This window comes from Rousettus aegyptiacus, unplaced genomic scaffold (genome assembly GCF_014176215.1).
Source record: "Rousettus aegyptiacus isolate mRouAeg1 unplaced genomic scaffold, mRouAeg1.p scaffold_m13_p_3, whole genome shotgun sequence".
In the NCBI taxonomy this organism is placed as follows: domain Eukaryota; kingdom Metazoa; phylum Chordata; class Mammalia; order Chiroptera; family Pteropodidae; genus Rousettus; species Rousettus aegyptiacus.
This window is the reverse complement of record NW_023416306.1, coordinates 153,898,514-153,920,086: the sequence shown is the minus strand read 5'-3', so window position 1 is coordinate 153,920,086 and position 21,573 is coordinate 153,898,514. Positions and strand designations below refer to the sequence as shown.

The 21,573-nt window shown below is 43.5% G+C and overlaps 1 protein-coding gene and 1 long non-coding RNA gene across 7 annotated transcripts in view; one reads left to right on the top strand and one right to left on the bottom strand.

The window, feature by feature from the left end:
- GPATCH2L (G-patch domain containing 2 like) overlaps nucleotides 1–3,924 on the bottom strand; it is a 48,089-nt gene extending 44,165 nt beyond the window's left edge. For 4 of the 6 annotated variants that reach the window (XM_016122587.2, XM_016122583.2, XM_016122586.2 and 1 more), the window contains exons 1-2: nucleotides 3,835–3,924; nucleotides 1,047–1,718 (exon numbers count right to left, since the gene is read on the bottom strand). In XM_016122587.2, coding sequence (XP_015978073.1) covers nucleotides 1,047–1,708 — 662 coding nt within the window. In that variant the 5' untranslated portion in view covers nucleotides 1,709–1,718; nucleotides 3,835–3,924. Of the gene's footprint in view, nucleotides 1–1,046; nucleotides 1,722–3,821 lie in introns of all 6 variants that reach the window. The other 2 variants (XM_016122584.2, XM_016122585.2) reach the window with 2 other exon arrangements.
- Nucleotides 3,015–4,293, top strand: LOC118615002. Its single transcript, XR_004956242.1, has 2 exons — nucleotides 3,015–3,254; nucleotides 3,398–4,293. It is a non-coding gene; the product is annotated as an uncharacterized LOC118615002 (long non-coding RNA).
- The last annotated feature ends 17,280 nt before the right edge of the window (nucleotides 4,294–21,573 follow it).

The window sequence follows — 21,573 nt, the reverse complement described above, 5'->3', positions numbered from 1 at the left end:
AATAAGCATGTGTTATAAATAATAGTACAGTGCCTGACATATAGTTAGTGCTTAATAAATGCTAATATTAAAAATAATAGAATACAATGGTTCTCAATCAGGACTACTTAACCCACCTAGGGAGCACTCATGGAGGTATTAGGTTTGATACTATAAAAGGATGTGGCAACAATGTAGAGATGCCAAATATCTTACAAGGAATGGGACAGTCCCTCGCCACAAAGAACTGCCCCATCCAAAAGACCAACAAATATCACACATAATAATAATAAGAATAATAATAACAACAACAACAACAATAATAATAAAAGTCTATTATTATTATTAAAATGTCAAGCTGAGGAGTTTCAATTTCCCTAGAACTGTCTATCTAATATGTAAAAAATAAAAACTACACTGACATTTTAAATATACATCCATTAGAGAAAAATTTTTCTGGATCAATGACATTTGGTATAAGACTGATGGGACTCAGTACATACTGTTAAATTCAAAGCCTACCATGTGTTCAGACAACCTGAATGTCGGCCATAAAAAATAAGTTCAATACTGTCAAACTGTAAATAGCAGAGAAGAGAATTATAGACCAGAAGTATCTAAGGCCATGATTCTTAATGGGTAAAAGAAGTTTCCTATGTACATTTTAAAACTCCTGGCCACCAGCATTTACATACACACACACTCACACACACACACACACCAGCCTCCGCAGAGCCCCTGGTTCTAAACAATACCTATGTATAAACTACATGGCATAAATAGCAGCAAACTCTTTTTAAAATAAAATTCTGGTACGCGTTTAAGGTATGCATTTTAAACAATTTCTAGAAACAAATGTGTTTCTATTATCGCCTTCTTGACATAGAAAAATAGAATCATGAATGTTCTTTAAAAAGCCAGATATAAATACTGACTGTTAAAAGGAGGGCTATAATGTCAATATTACAGTGGCTAGTTTGAAAGGAAGTTAAACTCATCAAAATTGTAGATCTGTACTTGGGTTAAATTAACCAGGAAAATTTTTGACTTAGTAAGGGAGATCTCACCATTCTGACATGTTCTCATCAGACCCCTGTTTTTGTTCATCTGCTTCACACTCCATTCTTTCTTTCCTTCCTGTTTTGCTTAGGAAAGTCCTATTTTCTGCTGATTCACACAATCCGTGGCCTGATGAGGTCCAGGGAGTGTTCTCCTTCCAGCGTGACAGACGCTGCTTTTTAGCAGACTTGAACCTACACCCTCTCTCATAGCTCCAATCTGACACCTTGAGCTTCTGCTGAAGGCTGGCAGCCACCTCTGATGTCACTCGCTTCACCTTCCGCCGGCGCCTGAGTGGTCGACAAGGTGCATTTTCAGTAAAGGAGTCAGATTCATGCCAAGAATGTTGCTTACTCTTAACAATGGCATTAAGAGATGGGTGCCGTTTGGCTACCATTGTGTCATCAGAGTCACTAAAATTGGTGACTGGTGCCATTTCTCGACAATCCTTAATGGCCTCATCCAGACTGGACTCAGAGGCCTCACTATAGCAGCAGGTATGTTCTGCCAGGTGAGTGAAGTCTGAGCGACGTTTCCGGCCTCTCCGTTTGCGAAGTTGCCGCCTCTGCTGCCGGGGGCTCAAGGCCATCTCCTCCCACAGCTCACCAAGCTTATTCTGTTCAGATGTCTGCTCCAAGGCTGAGGCTAAGTCATGTACCAGCTCATCCATGAGGCCACATCTACTAAAAGGAAGTTCAAAAACAGGAAAAAAAAAAAGAGAACCTGAATAGAATTTATCACTTTAGAATAATTTTATAAAGTAGATTACAGCTCTGCAGAGTCCACTCCAGCTATAGAAAATAAAGTCATCTTTCTTATGGCTACACTTAGAATCTGTTCCCACCATCCACACTCACTTTGGCCACTTGTTTGGCACTTGGTAAACGCCTGAAGTCAACATGTTTTTAAGCACAAAAACTCAAAAACTAACCAGATGACAACTCAGATATTAGCAAAAACAAGCAAACTCAGGGGAATAAATCTTTCCCCTTATCCCCAATTAAACTTGTCGCTAAATTATCTGATGATGAGATCCAAAAAAGATTAGAGATTGCCTTGTCAGACAGAAGCAGAAAAATACACACTTCAAAACCATGGAAGAAGGACTGTCTTATCATCTGAGGTCACTGATAAGAATGCCTGTGGATGGAAGGAGAAAGACAACCTAGTGAGACTTTAAGGAAGACTGCTTGCAGCTTTAAGTAATCCAAGAATTTGTAGTGACCCAGGTTTGTACTCTGAATGAAAAAAATAGATTAAGTTTACACCCATTCTGGTCCCGACTACCACCTGGAAACTTCTTTTTTTAATGAACAACTTTTAAACTCTTCTCCCCATCCCTCAGAAAATTAATTAAGTAATCATCCTAATACTGTGCTTTAGTTATAGACAATCACACAAAAACAGGATATAACTGAGGTTGAAATGAAAGGGATGGGTAGAGTTCCTAAGATTTCTAGCTAAACGCTTTCCAAAATTTCCTATTTTTCTCCTCATTCTTGTCAAATCATCATTCGTCAGGGGTCACCTCTGAGGCAAACCTTCCAAGAGATGAAAGTAGTTAAGAGCAATCTTCAAAATGCCCCTTTTTAGGGACATGGCTAATATAATTTGTTCAACACCTAATTAAATATTAAATTAGTACTTTTCCCTAGCCCTTGTTAAGTCCAAAATATTCCTAGACCGCAATTAGAGCTTAAAACTCTGCATGGCGCCACTCTCAGACCGTATTTCCGTTCATGCAGTTTGCATTTTGCAAAGGACTTTCTAAAACCTATTTTCATACTGTCCCTACGCCAACGAACTCAAAGGCAGGAAAACAGTCGGCTAACTTATCTCCCACGTCGGTAGGAACGACGGGGACACCTATTTCCAGAACTACCAACCAAACAAAACTTCGCAAAGTGTCAAAAGCATAAAATGACCACTTCCTTTTAAGCAATAGTTTAAAACGTTTATGACTGGGGTTTGGCAAACAACTGTCCCTAAGACGAAAACAGGTAAACAAGTGGGAACAGCATATCTAAATCTATTTGCTTTAAAACTCAAGCAAAACTATACAGACTATAACGTGGAACTAAGTTACCAAACAACTCGTAGTGGATGCCTGTGCAGAATCTTTTCCTGCCTCCAAGACTGCAATCAGAAAAGTGACAGAAGAACCCTGGGACTCCTAAACCTCCAGTCTTGGAAGCACAGTCCAAGAGGACCCTCAGGTGAGAAAAGCGCTCAGGGACAGGAAAGATTGAGTTAAGCAAAAGAAGGGGGACTGGAAGGAGAGAGGAGGGCGCAGAGTCGCTGGGTTGGGGGCGGAGGCGGTGGGAAAGGCAGGAGACAACTTCTCATTCGTGCTCAACAGGGGCAGGTCAGCCCTTTCAGGAAAGAAACCGAGAAAAAACAAGACCGGGCGACTAAGCTCTCTCCATGATCAAGGGTTGCAACGTGGCCACATATGTGAGACAAAAAGCGAATTTCAAAGGACCCTCCCCAACGCCCCGGTCCGCCCCCAAGGACTTGGGCGACCACGGCTCTGAACAACAAGCCCTCAGGCTGACGACGGCCCAAAAAGAGCCAGAAAGAAGAGAGAGGAGGAGGCGACTGTTGCCCCGGAGACGGCCCGATCCCCATTCCCCCGGACAGAGACGATGGGCCCTGAAAAGCAAGGCCCCGCCACATTCGCCCCTCCCGCCGGCCGCCAAGGCTACATGGAACCTTTGGCCGCTCAGCCACTGCCCGGAGCCCCACTGCCGCCGGCCCCCTCGACCTCGACCCACTCAACCCACATCTTCCGCTCACCGGCTGCTGAAGGTACCCCCACCAGCCGCCGATTTTCGGCCGCGTCTCCCCACCGGGGTTTCCCCCCTCTGACCTCATTTCCTGTCTGGGCCGGAGGGGTGGGGCAGTCGCGGAGTGGGCGGAGCTGCCTGCGCAAGAGGGCCCGCCCCGGTCCAGCGTTTCCGGCCTGCGGCCATGCCAACTTCCGCCCCGAGGAGGGCGGGGCCGTGGGGAAACCCGGAGAGTGGACAGGGGTCAAGGAGAGGTTGCGGTTAGGGACCGGGAGAATTCAGGGGTGAGTGAGGTGCCTATCTAGGGAACGTTCCCCGCCACCACCACCATGTTGGCTTCATCTTCTTTGGGCGAGGAGCGTCAGGGAGAAGTGTAGAGAGAAGTGTAGGTCTCTCCCTTGCTTGCTGACCTACTTTTATAAAGGGTATGTGAAGTTGGGAAATGGATCCTCTTTTTTTTTTTTTTTTTTTTTTAAAGAAAAAGAATCGCCTATAGCACCTGTTATTCCTAGGTGGTCTCCCCTTGCTTACCTTCCAAAATCAGACCTGATTGGGCATGTTCAGGGTGGCATGGCAAAAGACGGATCCTCCTTTTAATTGTTAAAAGTTAGTACAAGCTTTGGCAGGATAGCTTTGCGGTGAGTTACTCAGAATATTATAAATACTCTTGCTTTGAGCAAGGAAACAAAATATTATTGGGTTATAACAAAGTATAAAAGACATCCATGAGTTCACACTACTGTGTTAATGATATAAATAAATAAATGGGAAGAAGAGATAACTCAGTGGTGCAGAATTCCAAATAATTTATGTAGATACTCCACCCTGAAGCTTAAACCCCAACTCCTTAAATGTGGCATGTGCATATTGACTTCCTTCCAAAGAGTACAGTAAGAGGGGGGACATGAATAACTTTGTAGTGGAGAAACTAGACAAACACTACCTTAGCCAGGTGATCTGGGTTAACCTCAATAGTGATAAATCACCTTGACAGTATGTGGACTAGATATAGTGAGAGTGGTATTTTATTTCTCTCCTTAACCAAAATCCATAACCCAGTCTAATCATGATGAAATCAGGCAAACTCCAACTGAGGAACTTCTACAGAATGCCTGACCAGTATTTCTCAAAATTGTCAAGTTCATCAAAGACAAGAAAAGTGAGAAACTGTCAGCCAAGAGGACCCTCGGGCAACATGACAACTAAATGTAATGTTGTATCCCGAATGGAATACTGGAACAGCAAAAAGGAAATTAGGTGTAAAAAATAAATAAAACTGGATAAAGTATGGACTTTAGTAAATAATAATGCCTCAATATTGGTTCATTAATTGTGACAAACGTGCTATACTAATATAAGTTGTTAATAATAGGGGAAACTAGATATGGGGTATATAGAACTGTTGTAGTGCCTTCATAATTTTCTACAAACCTAAAACAATTCTAAAAATAAAACTTTATTTTTTAAAATGCACATGCCTTTTGACCCAGAAAATCAGCCTCTAGAAATTTTATTCTAAGGAAAAATTGGAAAGGGGCACAAAAATGTTAAATACAAGTAAATTCATCTTTGCAGCCTTGTGGAGGGAGGGGTGAAAATACTAGAAAAAAAAACAAATCCTGTAACAATAGTTATCTGAACTATGGTATATCTATAGAATGGAATACCTTGCAGCCTTTTAGAATTCATGTGAGAGAATATTTAATAACATGAAAAGTCATCAATTTCTGATTGTGGTCATTCTTTGCATGACTGCTATACTTCAATAAAAGTTACCCTAAAAATGTAGAGTATGATTATTCATGTATAAAGGAAATTAAATCAATATTTGCATAGGAATATGACTAGAATAATACACTAAAAGTATCCATAATGGTTCCATTATAAATAACTTTATCTACAACAGGTAGTTATACTGTTTCATGGATTTTCAGAATTTTCTATAGGGGAAACTTATTGTGAAAAGACATAGATTACTGAGGTTTCGCACCAGAGCGAAGGAGTGGTTGGTGCTATTTACACAGCCAGAGAAGTTAAGAGAAATAGTTTTGGTGGGAAGATGATTAATTCCATTTCAGACATGTAGAATTTGTGACCACCACAGACCAGAAAGATAGAAATGTTCAAAAGATGTTCACAGCCTTCGGCCCTCTTTTCTACTTAAGAGAAGTTCTCCCCCACAAATCATATTCGTTCCCATGGCATTAGTTGCCTCTGTCAGCAATGAAAGTGCCCATGTTTCTTGAAATCCAACTTTTATTTTCAGCTTTCTGCTAGATATCTCCACTTGTTTACTCCACCAGTAGCTCCAGTTTAAGATAGCAAAACAATGTTTAGTTTCTTCCATAGTCCCTATCAAATCCGCCCCTTTTCCACTGTCCCCTGTCTGGGAAATGTCATCACCATCATGAAGTCACCCACATGAGAAGCTTCAAAATCCATTTTATTTCCTGTTTCTTCCTTATACTCCTTTACCTAATTGAATTCCAGTTCTCATGAATTCTACTTCTACAGTATTTTTGCACCCACCCTCCTCTTTTGCTTTCTCTCTGCCATTGGCCTCATCTAGGTAAACAGCTATTCTTCCAGATGGTGCATCTAAGCCAAGACTGTTTAAGCTGTGACTTGTTGGGGAACATGGGAAAATGTAATAAAAGAGCAGCTCACACTGACTTTGTGGAGGGGCCAGGAAGTAAAACTAGAATTTCTGAAGCACCAATGTGCCAGGAACTGCCCCCAGAAATGCATAGAAAATTAAGTTAGATGATGAAATAATACCATCATGTTTAATGACAAGGATATGTTGTAAGAAATGCATCATTAGGTGATTTCATCATTGTGCAAACTTAGATGGTATAGACTACTACAAACCTAGACTATATGGTATTGCTCCCAGGTTATAAATCAATACAGTATGTTACTATATTGAATACCGTAGGCAATTGTAACACAATGGTATTTGTGTATCTACATATCTAAACATAGAAAAGGTACTGTAAATATACTCCACAAAAGATATTTTTTAAATGGTGCACCTGTATAGGGAACTTACCATGAATGGAGCTTGCAGGACCAGAAGTTGCTGTGGGTGAGTGACTGACTGGTAAGTGAATGTGAAGGCCTAGCACATTACTGTTTACTATTGTAGACTTTATAAATGCTGTCTCACAAGTCCTCTCCCTGCTTCCTTTGGACAGGGTCAGAAATAGTACACTGAAGATATCAATGCCACTCCATGAACAGGGATGTGGACTGGATTGATTGCAAATATTGAGGAGAAACTGGCTAGGTAAGGGATAGATCCCCATAATACTGATTTTCAGGGGGGAATGAAAGGTGGCCTGAGGATCAGTAGGAATAAGAAGTCAAGATGGAGAAATCAAGGAACAAAGGGGATTATCATGGCAATGTGATTTTGGCTATTGCATGTCAGAGCAATGGTCAGGTTAAGGAACTTTGTGATATTCATTTAAAAAAAAAAAAAACGAGAGTGTTTTACATGGAGAGGGTGAAAAACTGAGGATTTCGGAAATTTGTTTTTTATTCTATTGATCCTATCCGGAGCAAATGGCTCTCTCTGGCATTCAAGTGGTTGAAGAAATAAAACTTGTCTATGCTTTACATCATTGCAACCTGAAAATATTTCCAAAGTACAGGAACAGGCTGGCTCCACACTACCACAGAAAGCTTTTACTAAAGTGGGAGTGGCACTTAGTACTTACTAAGGTATCTCCTGTAGACCTGAGTCCTTGTACAGAATCTTAGGTCTTCAACAAAAAATTTACAATACTGTGCTCTAACGACCAACAGGCTACAACTGGGAGGGCCGTAGCGCCCTCTGAACATGTAACACTGTGGGGACAGGCTCCCCTCTGCTGAAACGGGTCAGGGGCTGGCTGATTAGGATGTAATCTGTGCACTCAAAATTGAGGTTCTGTGAGTGAGAGGGATCTACTCCCGAACTCCACAGGTACTGATCCCATCAAAGAAAAGAATTCCTCCTGAATCACATTCCTTCCATTTCTTACAGAAAATTCAGCTCCATTATAATCTTATGGGTCCACATATATGCAGTCCATGGTTGACTGAAACCTCACCATGCAGTGCATAGTAGTTAACCTACTGCATAGGTTGTAGTAGTTAACATCAATTGAGCACTCAGTAGGTGCCAGACACTACTTTAAAGATTAATGTGGATTAACTCAATAATCTTCACAGAAACTCTTGGAAAAAGTACTATTATTTCCTTTTTATAGATGACAAAACTAAGGCACAGAGAGGTTAAGGAGCTTACCCAGGGATACACAACTGTTAAGTATATACCCATGCAGAATGATGCTAGGAGCCAGGAACCTAACCACTAAATTATGAAGCCTCTAAAATGAATATGAGTGCTTATCACATTAAATACACATAACAATACATATATACATATATGATATATATTAATTGTTAGACATCTGTGGACTATACAAAGAGATTTGTGCCTCCATATTTATTAACAAAATCATTCAATTAATCCTCAAAATTACCCTTTAGTGTAAGTGCTGTTGTCCTGACTTATACAGATGAGGAAACTGAAGCTCAGAGAGGTTAAACAGGGTCACACAGCTGATGTGAAAACTGATTGGAACTAGACATTTGACTCCAAAAGGATGCTCTTTTTACTATATTCTCTCCACCCCTTTAGGGAGATATTTGGCAGGTATTGCCTGCACTGACCTTCAGTCAGTCAGCCAGGATATATTTAATGAGTGACTATCATGTCCTAAATATGAAGATATATCCATGAACAACATAGACAAACGTCCCCGCCTTCATGATTCTTCCCTTCCAGAGAAAGAAGACAAACAACGGATCAATGTATGAGCTGCCAGGTGGTGAAAATGCTTTGAAGAATAACAAAATAGGATAAGGGGAAAGGAAATGCTGGATGTGGGGACTTGCTGCTATTTGTGATAGGTCTCTCTGATAAGGCCTCATCTGAGCAAATACCTCAAAAAGAAGGGGGAATGTACCATTTAACCCTCTCTGGGCTAAACATTCCAGAGGGAACAGTCAGGGCAGGGACCATGAGTTGATGTATTAATTAGTTTCCTAGAGCTATTGTAACATCGTGCCAAAAACGGGGTGGCTTTAAACAGCAGAAATTTATTCGCTCGTAGTTCTGGAGTCTAGATGTCCAAAATCAAAGTGTTAGCAGAGTCATACTCCCTCCAAATGCTCTAGGAAAGGATTCTTGTCTCCTCCTAGTTTCTGATGGTTCTTGGCTTTCCTTGGTTTATAGATGCATCACTGCAATCTCTGCCTCCATCTTCACATGGCCGTCTTTCCTCTGTGCATGGCCGTCTCTGTCTCTTGTCTTCTAGTAAGGACACAAGCCATTGGTTGAGGTCTCACCCTAATCCAACCTGATAACATCCGCAAAGACTCTATTTCCAAATAAGTTAACATTTACAGGTACTGGAGCTTTATGACTTGAACATATCTTTCTGGATAACACATTCATAGCATCATCTTACCATAGTCCTCCTTCTGGTCAATTATTCATGTCTCTACCACAAACAAAGTATTCACACCCATACCAGGACACCCAAAAGTCTTATTCGACCACGGCATCAGGCTGGGAATGTAGGATATTGTGATTTACATCAGGACCAATTGTGATTCCTTAAACGTGACTCCTCTTGATCCAGAGATTTATTAATTAAAAGGACAAGTTGGCTCTGGTCTGGCTGGGCTATTGTGGTGGTGGAGAAGTGGGTTGTTCAGAATATTTACATTTAATATGATTATTAATATGGTTAGTATATTAGTTTGCCTGGGCTGTCATCATAAAGTACCAGAGACTGGGCCACATAAACAACAGAAATTTATTTTTCCACAATTCTGGAGACTTGAAACCCAAGTTGGTTTTGGCAGGTTTGTTTTCTTCTGAGCTCTGTCTCCTTGGCTCGTAAATAGTTGTCTTCTCTCTCTGTCTGAACATTGTTTTCCCTCTATGTGTGTCTGGGTCCCAAATTTCTCTTCTCAAAAGAAAACCAGTCATATTGGATTAAGGCCCACACTAACAACCTCATTTTAATGTAATCACCTCTCTAAAAATCCTATCACCAAATGCAGTCACATTCTGAGGTCCTGGGAGTTAGGACATTAACATATAAATGGAGAGGAGGGGAGTGGAACTTAGTTTATAACAAGTTTAAATCTACTATCAATCTATTTTCTATTTGTCCCATCTGTTTTTTGTTCCCTTTTCAGATTAAAAAAAGAATTTTTTTGTTAGCTTATTAGCTATACTTCCGTTTTATTTTTTTAGTGATAGTTTTAGGGTACATGACATACATCTTTAACTTATCTTAGTCTTTCTTCAAGTAATATCATAAAACTTTATGCCTAGTATAAAAGCTTGCAACAATGTCCTTCCATTTCCTTTCTTCTTCGTGCTATTGTTGTCAGACCTTTTACTTCTACATATGGCAGAAATCCCATCATATAATGTTGTTTGTCTTAAACAGTCAATTATCATTTAAAGAGGTTTTTAAGATAAGGGAAAAAATGTTACTGTTTCACAAACGTCATTTTTAGTGCTTTTTATTCCTTTGTATAGATCCGAATTTTTATGTGGTATAATATTCCTTCTGTTCAAAGTTTGTTTTGTTTTGTTTTGTTTTTTAACATTTCTTATAGTTCTGGTATGTTGGTAATGATTCCTTTAAGTGTGTCTGGAAAAGTCTTTATAGTGTCTCCACTTATGAAAGATAGTTTGGTGGGTATAGAACCCCAGGTTGATGGTGTTTTTCTTTGAATACTTTAAAGATATTGCTATCTTCTAGCTCGAATTATCTCTGAGATAATGTCTACTGCCATTCTTATCTTTTTTCCTCTATATGTGGTATGTCTTTGTATTGTTGCTGCTGTTAAGAGTTTCTCTTTATCACTAGTTTTAAACAATTTAATTATGTGTCTTAGCATCATATCATTATGTTTGATGTCCTTGGGATTCATTAAGCTTCTTGGATTTGTGGATTTATACTTTTCATTGAATTTAGAAAATTTGGGGCTATTATTTTGTCAAATATTTTTTGCCTCTCTAATCCTTGCTTCTTCTGGGACTCCAATTACACATATTTTAGGTTGCGTTAAGTTGTTCTTTTGTATTTTTTTCTTTGTCTTCTGTTTTCTTTTTTTCTCTTTGTGTTTTATTTTAGATAGTTCATATTGCTATTTCTTCTGCAATGTCTAATCTGCTGTTAATCCCACCCAATATATTTTTATCTGAGATGTTGTATTTTTATACAAGTTAGACTTGGGGCTTTGAAATACACACACACATACACACGCACACACACACACATCTTCCATGTCTCTCCTTAATATGCTCATATTTTCCTCTACCTTGTAAAACACATGAAATAGTTACATGCATAACTAACTAAATGAAAGCTGTTTAATATCTTTGTCTAATAGTTCTGTCATCTACGTAACACTGGGTCTGTTTTTATGGATTGAATTTTCTTTATGTTACAATCGTGTTTTCCTGCTTCTTTGTGCCTTGTAATTTTTTAATTGTTTTCTAGACATTACTAATTTTACCTTGTTGGACACTGGAAATTTTTGTATTCCTTTAATTATTTAAGGTGGAAAAGTAAAGATAGTCCCTATTACTCCATTAATGCTAGAAGCAGAAGTCCCAGGCCTTGTATTACATTGAGGATCTTTTACTGGCTAGGGAGAATAGAAATGTGGAGCTGTCTTATCTCCCAAACCAGCAAGTTCTGGGTCCTTTGTATTTCCTCTAAATTCTGTTAACAAACTAGTTGTTTTCTTTTTCTTTTTAGTTCATCTCTTTTCATAGTACCTTATCATTTACAGTTAGTAAGAGCCAGCTGACCCTTTCAACATTCTTCATGGAAATCTCATCATTCAAATCCATAAGTTCATTAAGTACTTTTTCCATTTTCCAAATTACCTCAGACAACAGTTTTACTGATTCTTTCACCTTACATAATACCTACCGGTCACCTTTTTTCCAACCTGCTATACCAGTTTCTCTATCATTTTTCTAGACTCAACTTGCTTTCCAATCCCAAAGCCATTGCTTCATATCTCAGGGATGGGTTTTGCCTTGTTTTTATTTTTGGTAGCATCAAACTCCTAGGCACCAATTTGTATATTGGTTACCTATCTACCACAATAATGCTGTGAAACAGGCCACCCGAACATTTAGTTGCTTAAATTAACATCCACTTATTATTTCTCATAAGTCCATAGCCTGGTTGAAAAGTTCTCCCTATCTGGGCTAGGACTGGCAGTTCTTGGTGGACTTGTTCATATATCTGCTTTGGGGGCTGGCTGTTCTAGTATATTCTGGTCTAGAACAACTTGGCTCTCCTCCCCATATCTCTCACATGCCTCCAGCAGGCTGGCAAAGTAATGTTCTCATGACTAGAGGCTAGCTCTGGTATGTTCTCATGACTGCGGTACATTCTACCACATATAGAGGTATACATTCCAAGATAGAAACACACAGCACTTTTTCATGCCTCTGCTTGAGTCAAGCTTATAACTGAGCCACAAGGTGAAGCCCAGAGTCATTGTGGAAAGGCACTAACAAAGGGTGTAGACACAGAGAGGCATGAAAAACCAAGGACAAAAATGTAAGGAGTCTACCCCAAGAAGTAGGTACTACCTAGTATTATCATCATTGTCCCCATTTTACAGATAGGAAACTGAGGCATAGAGAAGTTAAGTAACTTGCCCAAGGTCTCAGCTAATATGTAGTGGAGTTTGGGTTTGAACCCAGGTGATTTGGCTGTGGAGTTCCTGTGGGCAGTGTGGTTGGTACTGCCCTCTGGGAATAGGCCCAAGGTATTATGGGAGCCTCTAACCCATCTGGATAATGGGTCATCCAGTCTCCTCCGAGGCCTTCCAGGTACGGCAAGTTCATTTCTCCCTAGCACAACCCTCAGAGATCGCCCAGAAGCCATAGGTCTCCACCGTCTGGCTGCCAGTGGTCAATGGGGGAGGCCCCTACCCGTCCTTTTTTCTCTGCCTCCAGTGTTTATGGCTACACAGTGAAGCCTTTCAGGGGTTAAAGGCAAGAAAAAGAGAAACAAAAGAAGGAATAAAGTCAAGAAATGTGCCATGAAGCTTCTTGCAGCGCAAAGCAGAGAAAGTCATTTCCAACTTCTTTCATCTCCTAGATGAAGCCACTAAATAAAGGGGCAAAGCGGCGAACACAAGGGCTTTTAATCTGTCTCATCTCCTTCATAATAACTGCAAATTTTCCCTGGGCCCCTGGGAGTGAGCCTCTTCCCTCTGCTCGGCCTTATCTCCCCCTCCACATTTCGCCGGCGCCGCGCCGCTCCCCGCCCGCGCTGCCGGGGCCGTCCCGGCGAGGCCTGGGGGAGCCCGCGCTCCCTGCTTCATTGTTCCGGCGGGCCCGGGGCTCGGCGGAGGGATGAAGGCCAGTCAAAGGGAAGCGAGCTCGCCGCGGCTTCATTAACGGCGGCCTTTCAGCGGCGCGCATATCAGGGCCAGGCCTTTTCAGAGGCGCTAATTAGCAATTTGGAGACTTGCCCCCTCTGGAGAGGCGCCTTCAATCTAACAAGTGGGAACAGCGCTGCGCCCCTTTTTTCTTGCACTTAATATTTATTGTTTTCCATTCTCCCTCTCCCTTTCTTCCCCCTCCCAACCTGCCGCATTGTCCAGCTCACCGACACCAGATAAGGCCTGTGATGGGGAGGAGGGGATGTCGAGGGAGGGGAGGGGGGGCATCATTAATTACCCTTAATTCTCTGCTAATGATAACTTTCTCGCACTGAGAGAAGTTAATCTTTCTTGGATGTTGAGGGAAAGCGCAGAGTTGGGACCGGATGGGGGTGGAGAGAACTCGGAAAGTGGAGACGGCAGCAGGGGCTACTCTAACCCCTCCTGCCCCGCCCAGTTCCCCAAATCTCCCCGCCTGACCTGTTGGCCTGACGAATGATATTCTCAATCTTAAGGCTCCCTCTGCCCAGCAGCAACCTATCCCCACCCATGGAAATTCAACTTACTTTTCAAAGTTCTGCTCAGATGTCACCTCCTCCGTGAAGCCAACCCTGCTTGTCCTCTCCTGCCTGAATTCCCTCCCTCCTCCTTCTGAAATCCCATAGCTCTTCACACACCACTCCTGTGGTGACTTCTGCCCATGTTATGGTTGTTTACAAGTCAAGTGTAGAGACCACCAAATCTGTAAAATGTCTATATCCTCTATGGAACAAGTGTACAGCAAATGTTTGTGGAATGAATGAACCAACAAATTCCTGACTGCCACTGGAGTATAGCTTTAAAAAAAACAAAACAAAACAAAACAACAAAAAACTTACTTCTTAACCAAATATATAAATAGCACTTGCTATCTACCAGATACTAATCTAAGTACTTACTAATATTCACTCGTTTAGTCCGTATAATAAGCTTATGAGATAGACGTGATCCCCACTACATAGTTGAGGGTGTAAGTCACAACAGGTTAAGTAACTTACCTGTGATCATAGAGCTGTTATGCAGCAGAGCTGAGATTCAAACCCAAGCTGTCTGGCTCCAGATCTGTGTCCTTAAAACTACTTTGCCAGGATATGATCTCAGTTTCCATGAAGGCCTCTGCCTCTCTACCTGAATGGAAGAATGAGCTGGGCTGGAAGCCCACGCTGAAAGTCCAGACAGGCACAGAGGGGATGATAAAGGTAGCAAATAAGTCAGGCCCTCACCTGAAAAGCCCACATGACAGCCTGACCTGACACCTGGTGTTTGGCATTTGGCCACAAGCTGAACACTATCCGTAGTGGCCTGAGCCCTGGGCCCTTAGACAATGGCAGTGACCCTCTGGCTAACCTGATCTCTCTTCTCACCCAGGCCCACTCCACTCATCGAGGCAACAAGAGCAAATTTCTCAACCAACTCTGGTTTCTGCTGTACAGAAGTGAGTCAAGTGGAGTGCCCTGGAGAGGGAGGGAGGGCAGGAGAGCCCCAGAAAATCCCCTCCGAATTATAAACATATCCTCTTTAAGTACATTTCTAAGGATAACATTTGTATTACTCTGTCCTGTGCCTGCAGATAGGGCCGTGAGTATCTCCTCCATCTCCCCTCCTTTCTCTCCACTCTGCTGGGAGCAGTCCCTATCTAAAGCGACGCTGGCAATCCGCTTCCCTGCAATTGTTTCGATGGAAGGGAAAAATTAATTTCTGCCTATCGTTAATTGAGAGAATTGCGTGGAGGGCGAGGGAAGGGGAGGGGGGAGGAGAGGAAGGAAAAAGGCGGAGGGGAGCAATCGTGTTATTAACCGTGTCCCTTTCATAAGCAAATATTCTGATTGCCATCAGTGAGATGAGAGGCTCATTAATGCAGGAAGCAGAGAGGTGATTAGAGAACTTTCAAGAGCTATTGAGCTGAGTGGGAGGGAGGGTTGCAGGGATCTGGAGGCCTAGGGAATTTGGGAAGGACCGGGCATGGGGGAAAGCCACTGGCCTTTTACATGGACTTTCTTGCTCTTCTGCTCCTCTCCCCAGTATTCACTTCCAAACAGTCTCCAAAGCCATCAGCTAGAGTTGACAAATGTAAAAACATGACTGAAAACTTTGCAAAAGTTGTATTTTTTCTAAAGACTCCATCCACACTGTGCTAAACTAGTAGTCTATAGGTCGAATTTTCTAGCCCCCCCCTTATAAGTTTGTCTGATAGCACATTTTTAAAATTATGTCATTGTCTTTACAAGATTGTCTCTATTCCCTGATTTGCCAGTCCCCACCAGTTTCTGTTTCCCCCATCCTGCCTTACCTGTTCATGGCTCTGCCTAGGTGACACGGTTTGTGTATGCAGCCCTTAGTCAGGCTGGAGCTGCACAGCTGAGAACTGCTGGAGGCCCTGGGTGTTGGGGACTGAGAGAGGGGAGGTGGTGAGAGAGGTGGGTTTGTGGGACGGTGGCAGGAGTAGATGCTGTTGATACCACCTTGTATCCTCCTGGCCCACCTCTGACTTCAGCCATAACCGTGCTGGTCAGGCCCACGTGAATCCATCCCAACCAAATCTGCCTGGAAGGGATCCCCACATTTCTCTTTGACTTTCTGCCTTAGGGACTCCTCCATGAAGAAGGTACTCAGCAGCACCCCCTACCCCACACACAAGCACTGTGAAGTATGGGAAAGTTTATACCCTCAGGGACAACTGTTAGCCAAAGTGCAACAGGAGCCTGTGGACAGATACTCCAGGCTTTCCAGAGGATAATTTCAGAGGCATTCCGTCCCCAGCTCAGAGGGCCTGATGGGGTAGAGCCCCAGTGCCTGTAACAGCCCTCTTCATAACACACGCTTTTTTTTTTTTAAGGCCAGTTTATTTATTTTTTCATATTATATATATACATAATTTTTTTAAACATTTTATTTTTTATTTTCCTCCTCCCCTCTCCCTTCTGGTAACCACTAGTCCATTGTCCATGTCGACGAGCCTCTGTTTGTTTATCCTGTTCATTTGTTGCTTTTAGGTTTATATCCCATATATGTGATACCGTATGATTTTCAACTTTTTCTGTCTGGCTTATTTTGCTTAGTATGATTATTTCAAGGTCTATCCATGTTGTTGCAAATGGCAGTATTTCATCTCTTTTTATGGCTGAGTAATATCCCATTGTATATATGCACCACCGCTTCTTTAGCCAATCATCTATCGTAGGACACTTCACTTGCTTCCATGTCCTGGCCACTGTGAATAATGTTGCTATGAACATCAGTGTGCAAATATCTTTTCAAATATGAGTCTTCAAGTCTTTGGGGGTAAATACCCAGTAGAGGGATTGCTGGATCATGTGGGTGGTCAATTCTTGTTTTTTGAGGAACCTCCCTACTGCTTTCCATAGTAACTTTACCGATTCGCAGTCCCACCAGCGGGATAATACACACTTTTATTGGCTTTTCCTCCCTCTCAGCCTCACTTTCTCCAGCCCTCACTCCTGCTTCCTGGTATTTTCTCTCAAACTGTCTGCACCCAGTTCTACTCAAGCTCTGCTTTCTGGAGAACAAAAACTAAGACAGTGGCCACGCCTGTTCCCAGTACAAAGGGCAAGAGATAGTCACCAAGGAGAAGTGGCAAGTTCTACACAAGAGAATGGCTCCATGTGGCTCTTGGTAATAGTGGTGTTAGAGACGAGGGCATGTACAAGGCCAAGAGCCAGGACCAGGAGTCAGGTAGGACACGAAAGCTATAGGTTAAACTCAGGTGTTGAGACAATTCCACATAAGAAACCAGAGATGAGAGCACCTAGAAACTGGCACTCTGCCTTAGTCAGGGAAAGCCACGTATGCAGCCCTATGGCAGCACAGCCCTATGGCCCATTTCCCAGGCTGTGGCCAGCCACTGCACTGTGTCAGAGTGGATCGGACACTGCATGGCCATTTCTGGGTCCTTCCAAACCCTTCCCAACCTTCTCTCCCAAATAGGGACATGATAAAGTTCCTAGGGCACATAGGAACCCTGACCAGTCCTTCCTCACACCCAGATGCTTTAACTCCCAGAATGAATCCCAATGCCTGTTTTCAAAGTAAGATACTCCCAGCTGGAGGCACAAAGAGAGGCAGAGGCTGCCTCTGGAAAAGGAATCTGAAGGAGGGACAACTGATACAGGGCTCAAGGGACAGGGACTTATGGATGTTCTCTCCCCCAGCCCCCACATCCAAAGGACATCTGGATTCTCGTCCAGGAACCAAATGTTCCCTCCCATCATATTATGACTATAAAAGTATCATGGCTACCAGCAAGGAGACCAAGACCAAAAAGAGGCCAAGGAAAGAAAGAATAGGAAAGAGGAAAAGAAAAAGAGAGAGGAAGGGGGAGAAAAGAGAGGGAGAGGCACTTGGAGATTTTCAGAACAATCTTCGTTCTCTACGGTGCTTTCTGTTTAAAAAAAAAATGAAAAAGGAATGATGGAGAAGGGGAGAGAGTCAGACAAGTTTAATGATGTGTGTTCAAAGCTCAGATTGGAAAAATGACAGAGAAAAGCAGCCTGTTTCGGCACTAATAAATTGTTCTCTGCCGTAAGAGGTGCCTGTCGTGGCATTAATACAGGCCCCTAATACACGGGTCAGGGTTAAGTAATTCTCTCCGGCAACTTAAGCGAATAATGAAGCTGGCAACGGCTGGTGGTGCAGTGGGAGAGATGGTCTATGCCGCCAGCACTTTGTCTTCATTTATTATGCCAGCAGCGGCACGGACGGGAAGCCTCCGCCGAGGAGATATCGCTTCATTTCGGCAAGGTAATGAAAGCTGGGTTGGGGGGAGGATAAACCAATTTGCCAGCTGACACTGGAAGGAGTGATTTGCGAACTCAAGAAGGAGAGAGGAAGCCCCATGCACACGGAGGCACAAAGCAAAAAGGCCCTTCACCATGCAGAGACCGGGTAGGGGTCCTGAGTGGGGACAAGTGGGCCAAGCTGAGAGGAGAGAGGGGAAAACAAAGCCTAGAAGCCAGGTGAGCGGGAAAGTGGGTGGAAGGGCCCACTAGAAATGAGGGGAAGGAACAGAGAACAGGCCAAGGGAAGGCAAGGTCACTGACATACTGGGCCAAGGCTCAGGAATGAGGCATTGTGGGAAAGAAAAGAAACTGAGGCAGAAGCGGGATACAAGTAAAAGTCAAGTCTAGTCCGACAGAAAACGGTGGAGGGAGGTTGCAGGGGGAAGTAAATACACATACGCTGAAAACAAACTTGAAACATCTAGAGCCAAACTGTCTTTGAATGGAGAGTCTGAAGTTCCCCTGGAACACCTGATGGTCAGACAGTTTAGAGATTATTTCCTCTATGACAGCGTGGGCCAGTTGGGCTGTCAGAATCACCTTCGGCAGCTTCTGTCCTCCAGTGATATCCTCAGGCAGCTATCTGGATTTGAGAGCAGGACCTCTGTGAGGTTGTGAATGGGGGAGTAAGTTGGAGGTGGGATCTAAAACCTGGAGCATCTCTTCCCTCTGGAATGGTTCAAATCACGGCAGGACACCCCCATCTCCACTCTCATTCTGCCTTGAAAGTGGAGGAACCCTCTCCTGGGTCAAGTGCTCAGATGAGTCTCCCTTGCAGTTGAGTACTTCCCTCCAGCAGTCTGGCCCAATTACATGTTGTCATTCTTCTCTGCCACAGGGCAGGCAGGCAAGAGAACAGGGCGGAACTGGTGAAGGGACCCGCTTTTGCCGGTCTTCACAGGATGTTGGTAACTGCGTCTGGTATATGCTTCAAGGTCACACATTAACCAGGTGGGACACACATAGGAGCAGGCATAACCCTAAGAATCTGACAGGGTCATGTAACATTGCCCTGTTCCTTTCCCAAATACCATCACCTTTCTTTCTTCTTTTCAGCACCAAGACCTTTGGACAGCTCCAAACAGAGCTCCAGCCGACTAAACAGGCTTTCTTGCCCATTACCATGTTTTCAAGTTCCCTAAAATCCATTCCTCCCCTCTCCCCACAGGATTAATTAAGGTGAGCAGATCGTCAGCTGGCAATAAACAGAGTAGAGTCTCGACTTCCCCATCCTTCTCTTGCCAACATGCACATCTCCCGCTTGCCCTACACCCAGTCTTCCTCCCCCCATCCCCCACGAATCCTAAGTAACACTGCCACTTTTCTCCCCTGATGTGGGTTAAGGATTTCCAATAAGGACCAAGTATTTGAAGCTTAACACTGCAGTCTCTGGAGGAGCCAGGCCAATTTCACACTAATCTAACCCATGAAGGGAGAGAGCATCGGAAGCAAAAATTACATCAAAGAGAAGTTAATGCCGAGAAGCAGGCGACATAAAAAGTAGCTGCTTTCAGTTTCAAATGACTACACCAATCTGGATTAAGAGATCAGCCTGCTGAATTCCTGTATCACCATTTATGTGCCTGGGCACCACGCAGAACGAAACCATGTCCTCGGGGGGCCACTCTGAACAAGGGTCAGAGGAGAAAATGAAGCTTGTACCCTAACTCCACATTCAGTGGCATAGGACATACCCTGCACTAACAGCTTTTGAGGAAAAAAAAGTTGAAAAGGTATAAGACAAAAGACTAGAAGGAAGCATACCAAAATGTTAACTTTGTCTTCAGATGAGCAGCTCTCTACTGCTCCAAACTTTCTGTAATGAATTTAAATTACTTTCGTTGTGACAAAAATAAAACAGATGTTTAAACAGCAATGCTTTTCTCTCCATCTGGAATTCATTTCTCCAGGCATTTTCCATGGCACAGGCACTTAACACAGTTATGTTTATGAAAAAGCACTTTATAAATGACCGTGCTGAGGATTAAGATGGTACAGTCAGAGATGGAGGGGTGTGGGGATAGGTTAATATACGAATTCTAAGACAGAATCGGCAACCTGAGAAACTCTTAACACTTTAAGTCTCCTCTTTCTTGCGGGATATGGGGGCTCTGCGCTGTTGAATTCTCAGGCCTTCGCAAAGAGCCTGATGGAATACCATTTATTGAACGAGTAAAGGAATGAATGAAAGGGAAAACAAAGATCTTTTCCATTTCATTTGACCACAGATAGAATTGCTCCAAAGTTGTTGATTTAGTTCTATCCTTCCTTTCCCACAAAGCCCCACTTCTCCCTTCCAAACACATGACCGAGGACAGAATTCTTTTTGCCCTCACATGCTCCTAGCGTGACAAGGGTTGCTTGGGCAGCCATTACCCCTCACCCTGAGATGGCCATCTGTCTGTCTCCATTCACTCACTGCTGGACTTATAACTGTTTCTTGAGCCTTAAGCCCACTTGGGGAATGACCCAGAGGATAAAGAAGTAGAAGGGCAGAAAGGGCAAGTGGACCCAGCCTGCCGTGCTGCCCAGGGAGAAGCCACCAGTCATCCCGTTTTAAGCGGGGCTGAAGTGAGACCAGCCTCCTGCCCACCCCTCCTCCTGCACACCCCCAGGCAGCAGCCTGACAAGTGTAAATCCTAGAATGAATGAAGGCGCCTGGCCTCGTGCGGCGGGTGTCTCCTCGCGCATCTCCCCACTGATTGACTTGTCGCCTCTGAGAGGCTGACTCTATCAGCTCCTCGGTGCCTCCAATTCCAGGTGTGATTTAGTTTGGAGATGAGAGGTGACAGTTAACATTGGTACTCGTCACTGTAGATCAGACGCAGTCACGCTGTCTTCCTCACCCCTCCTCCCCAGTCTGCCTGGCCCTCCTCTGAGACTAGACACCGTGGTCAGCGCACTGGCTCCCAACATGCCCACCCACCACCCTCCACCAGCACTGTCTTCCGAGCTCCCTCCTGACTCCTTTCTCCTCTCTGCATTCCCAAGGGGTTTCCCTCCAGGCCCAATGCCTTGACCTGACTCGTGAACAGACCCTGGCACCCTTGTCTTCCCTTGGAACCCCAAGAGGCTTTGCCCTTTGCAACCTCCCCCATGGCCCCTGGCTCAGGATCCCCTGCGGGAGGCAGAGGGATGCTGACTGGGCTAGCGCCTTCCTCAACAGGTGGCAGGTTTCGGCTTTATTTCTCTCTGTTGAAGTATAACTCCCACAAAATGCACAATGCTAAGTGTAGGGCAGTTATTTCTTACATATATATTCACTCCTGAGGCCATTACCCAGATCAAGTTGTAGAATATTTCTAGCATCCTACCTGCCTCCCTCATGTGCTGCCTCTTCTTCTCCCAGTCAAGGAGATGTTCGGAATAATAACCCTTGTTGGAAGGAGACCTGATATGATGTGAGCAAAATCCCTCAGCCA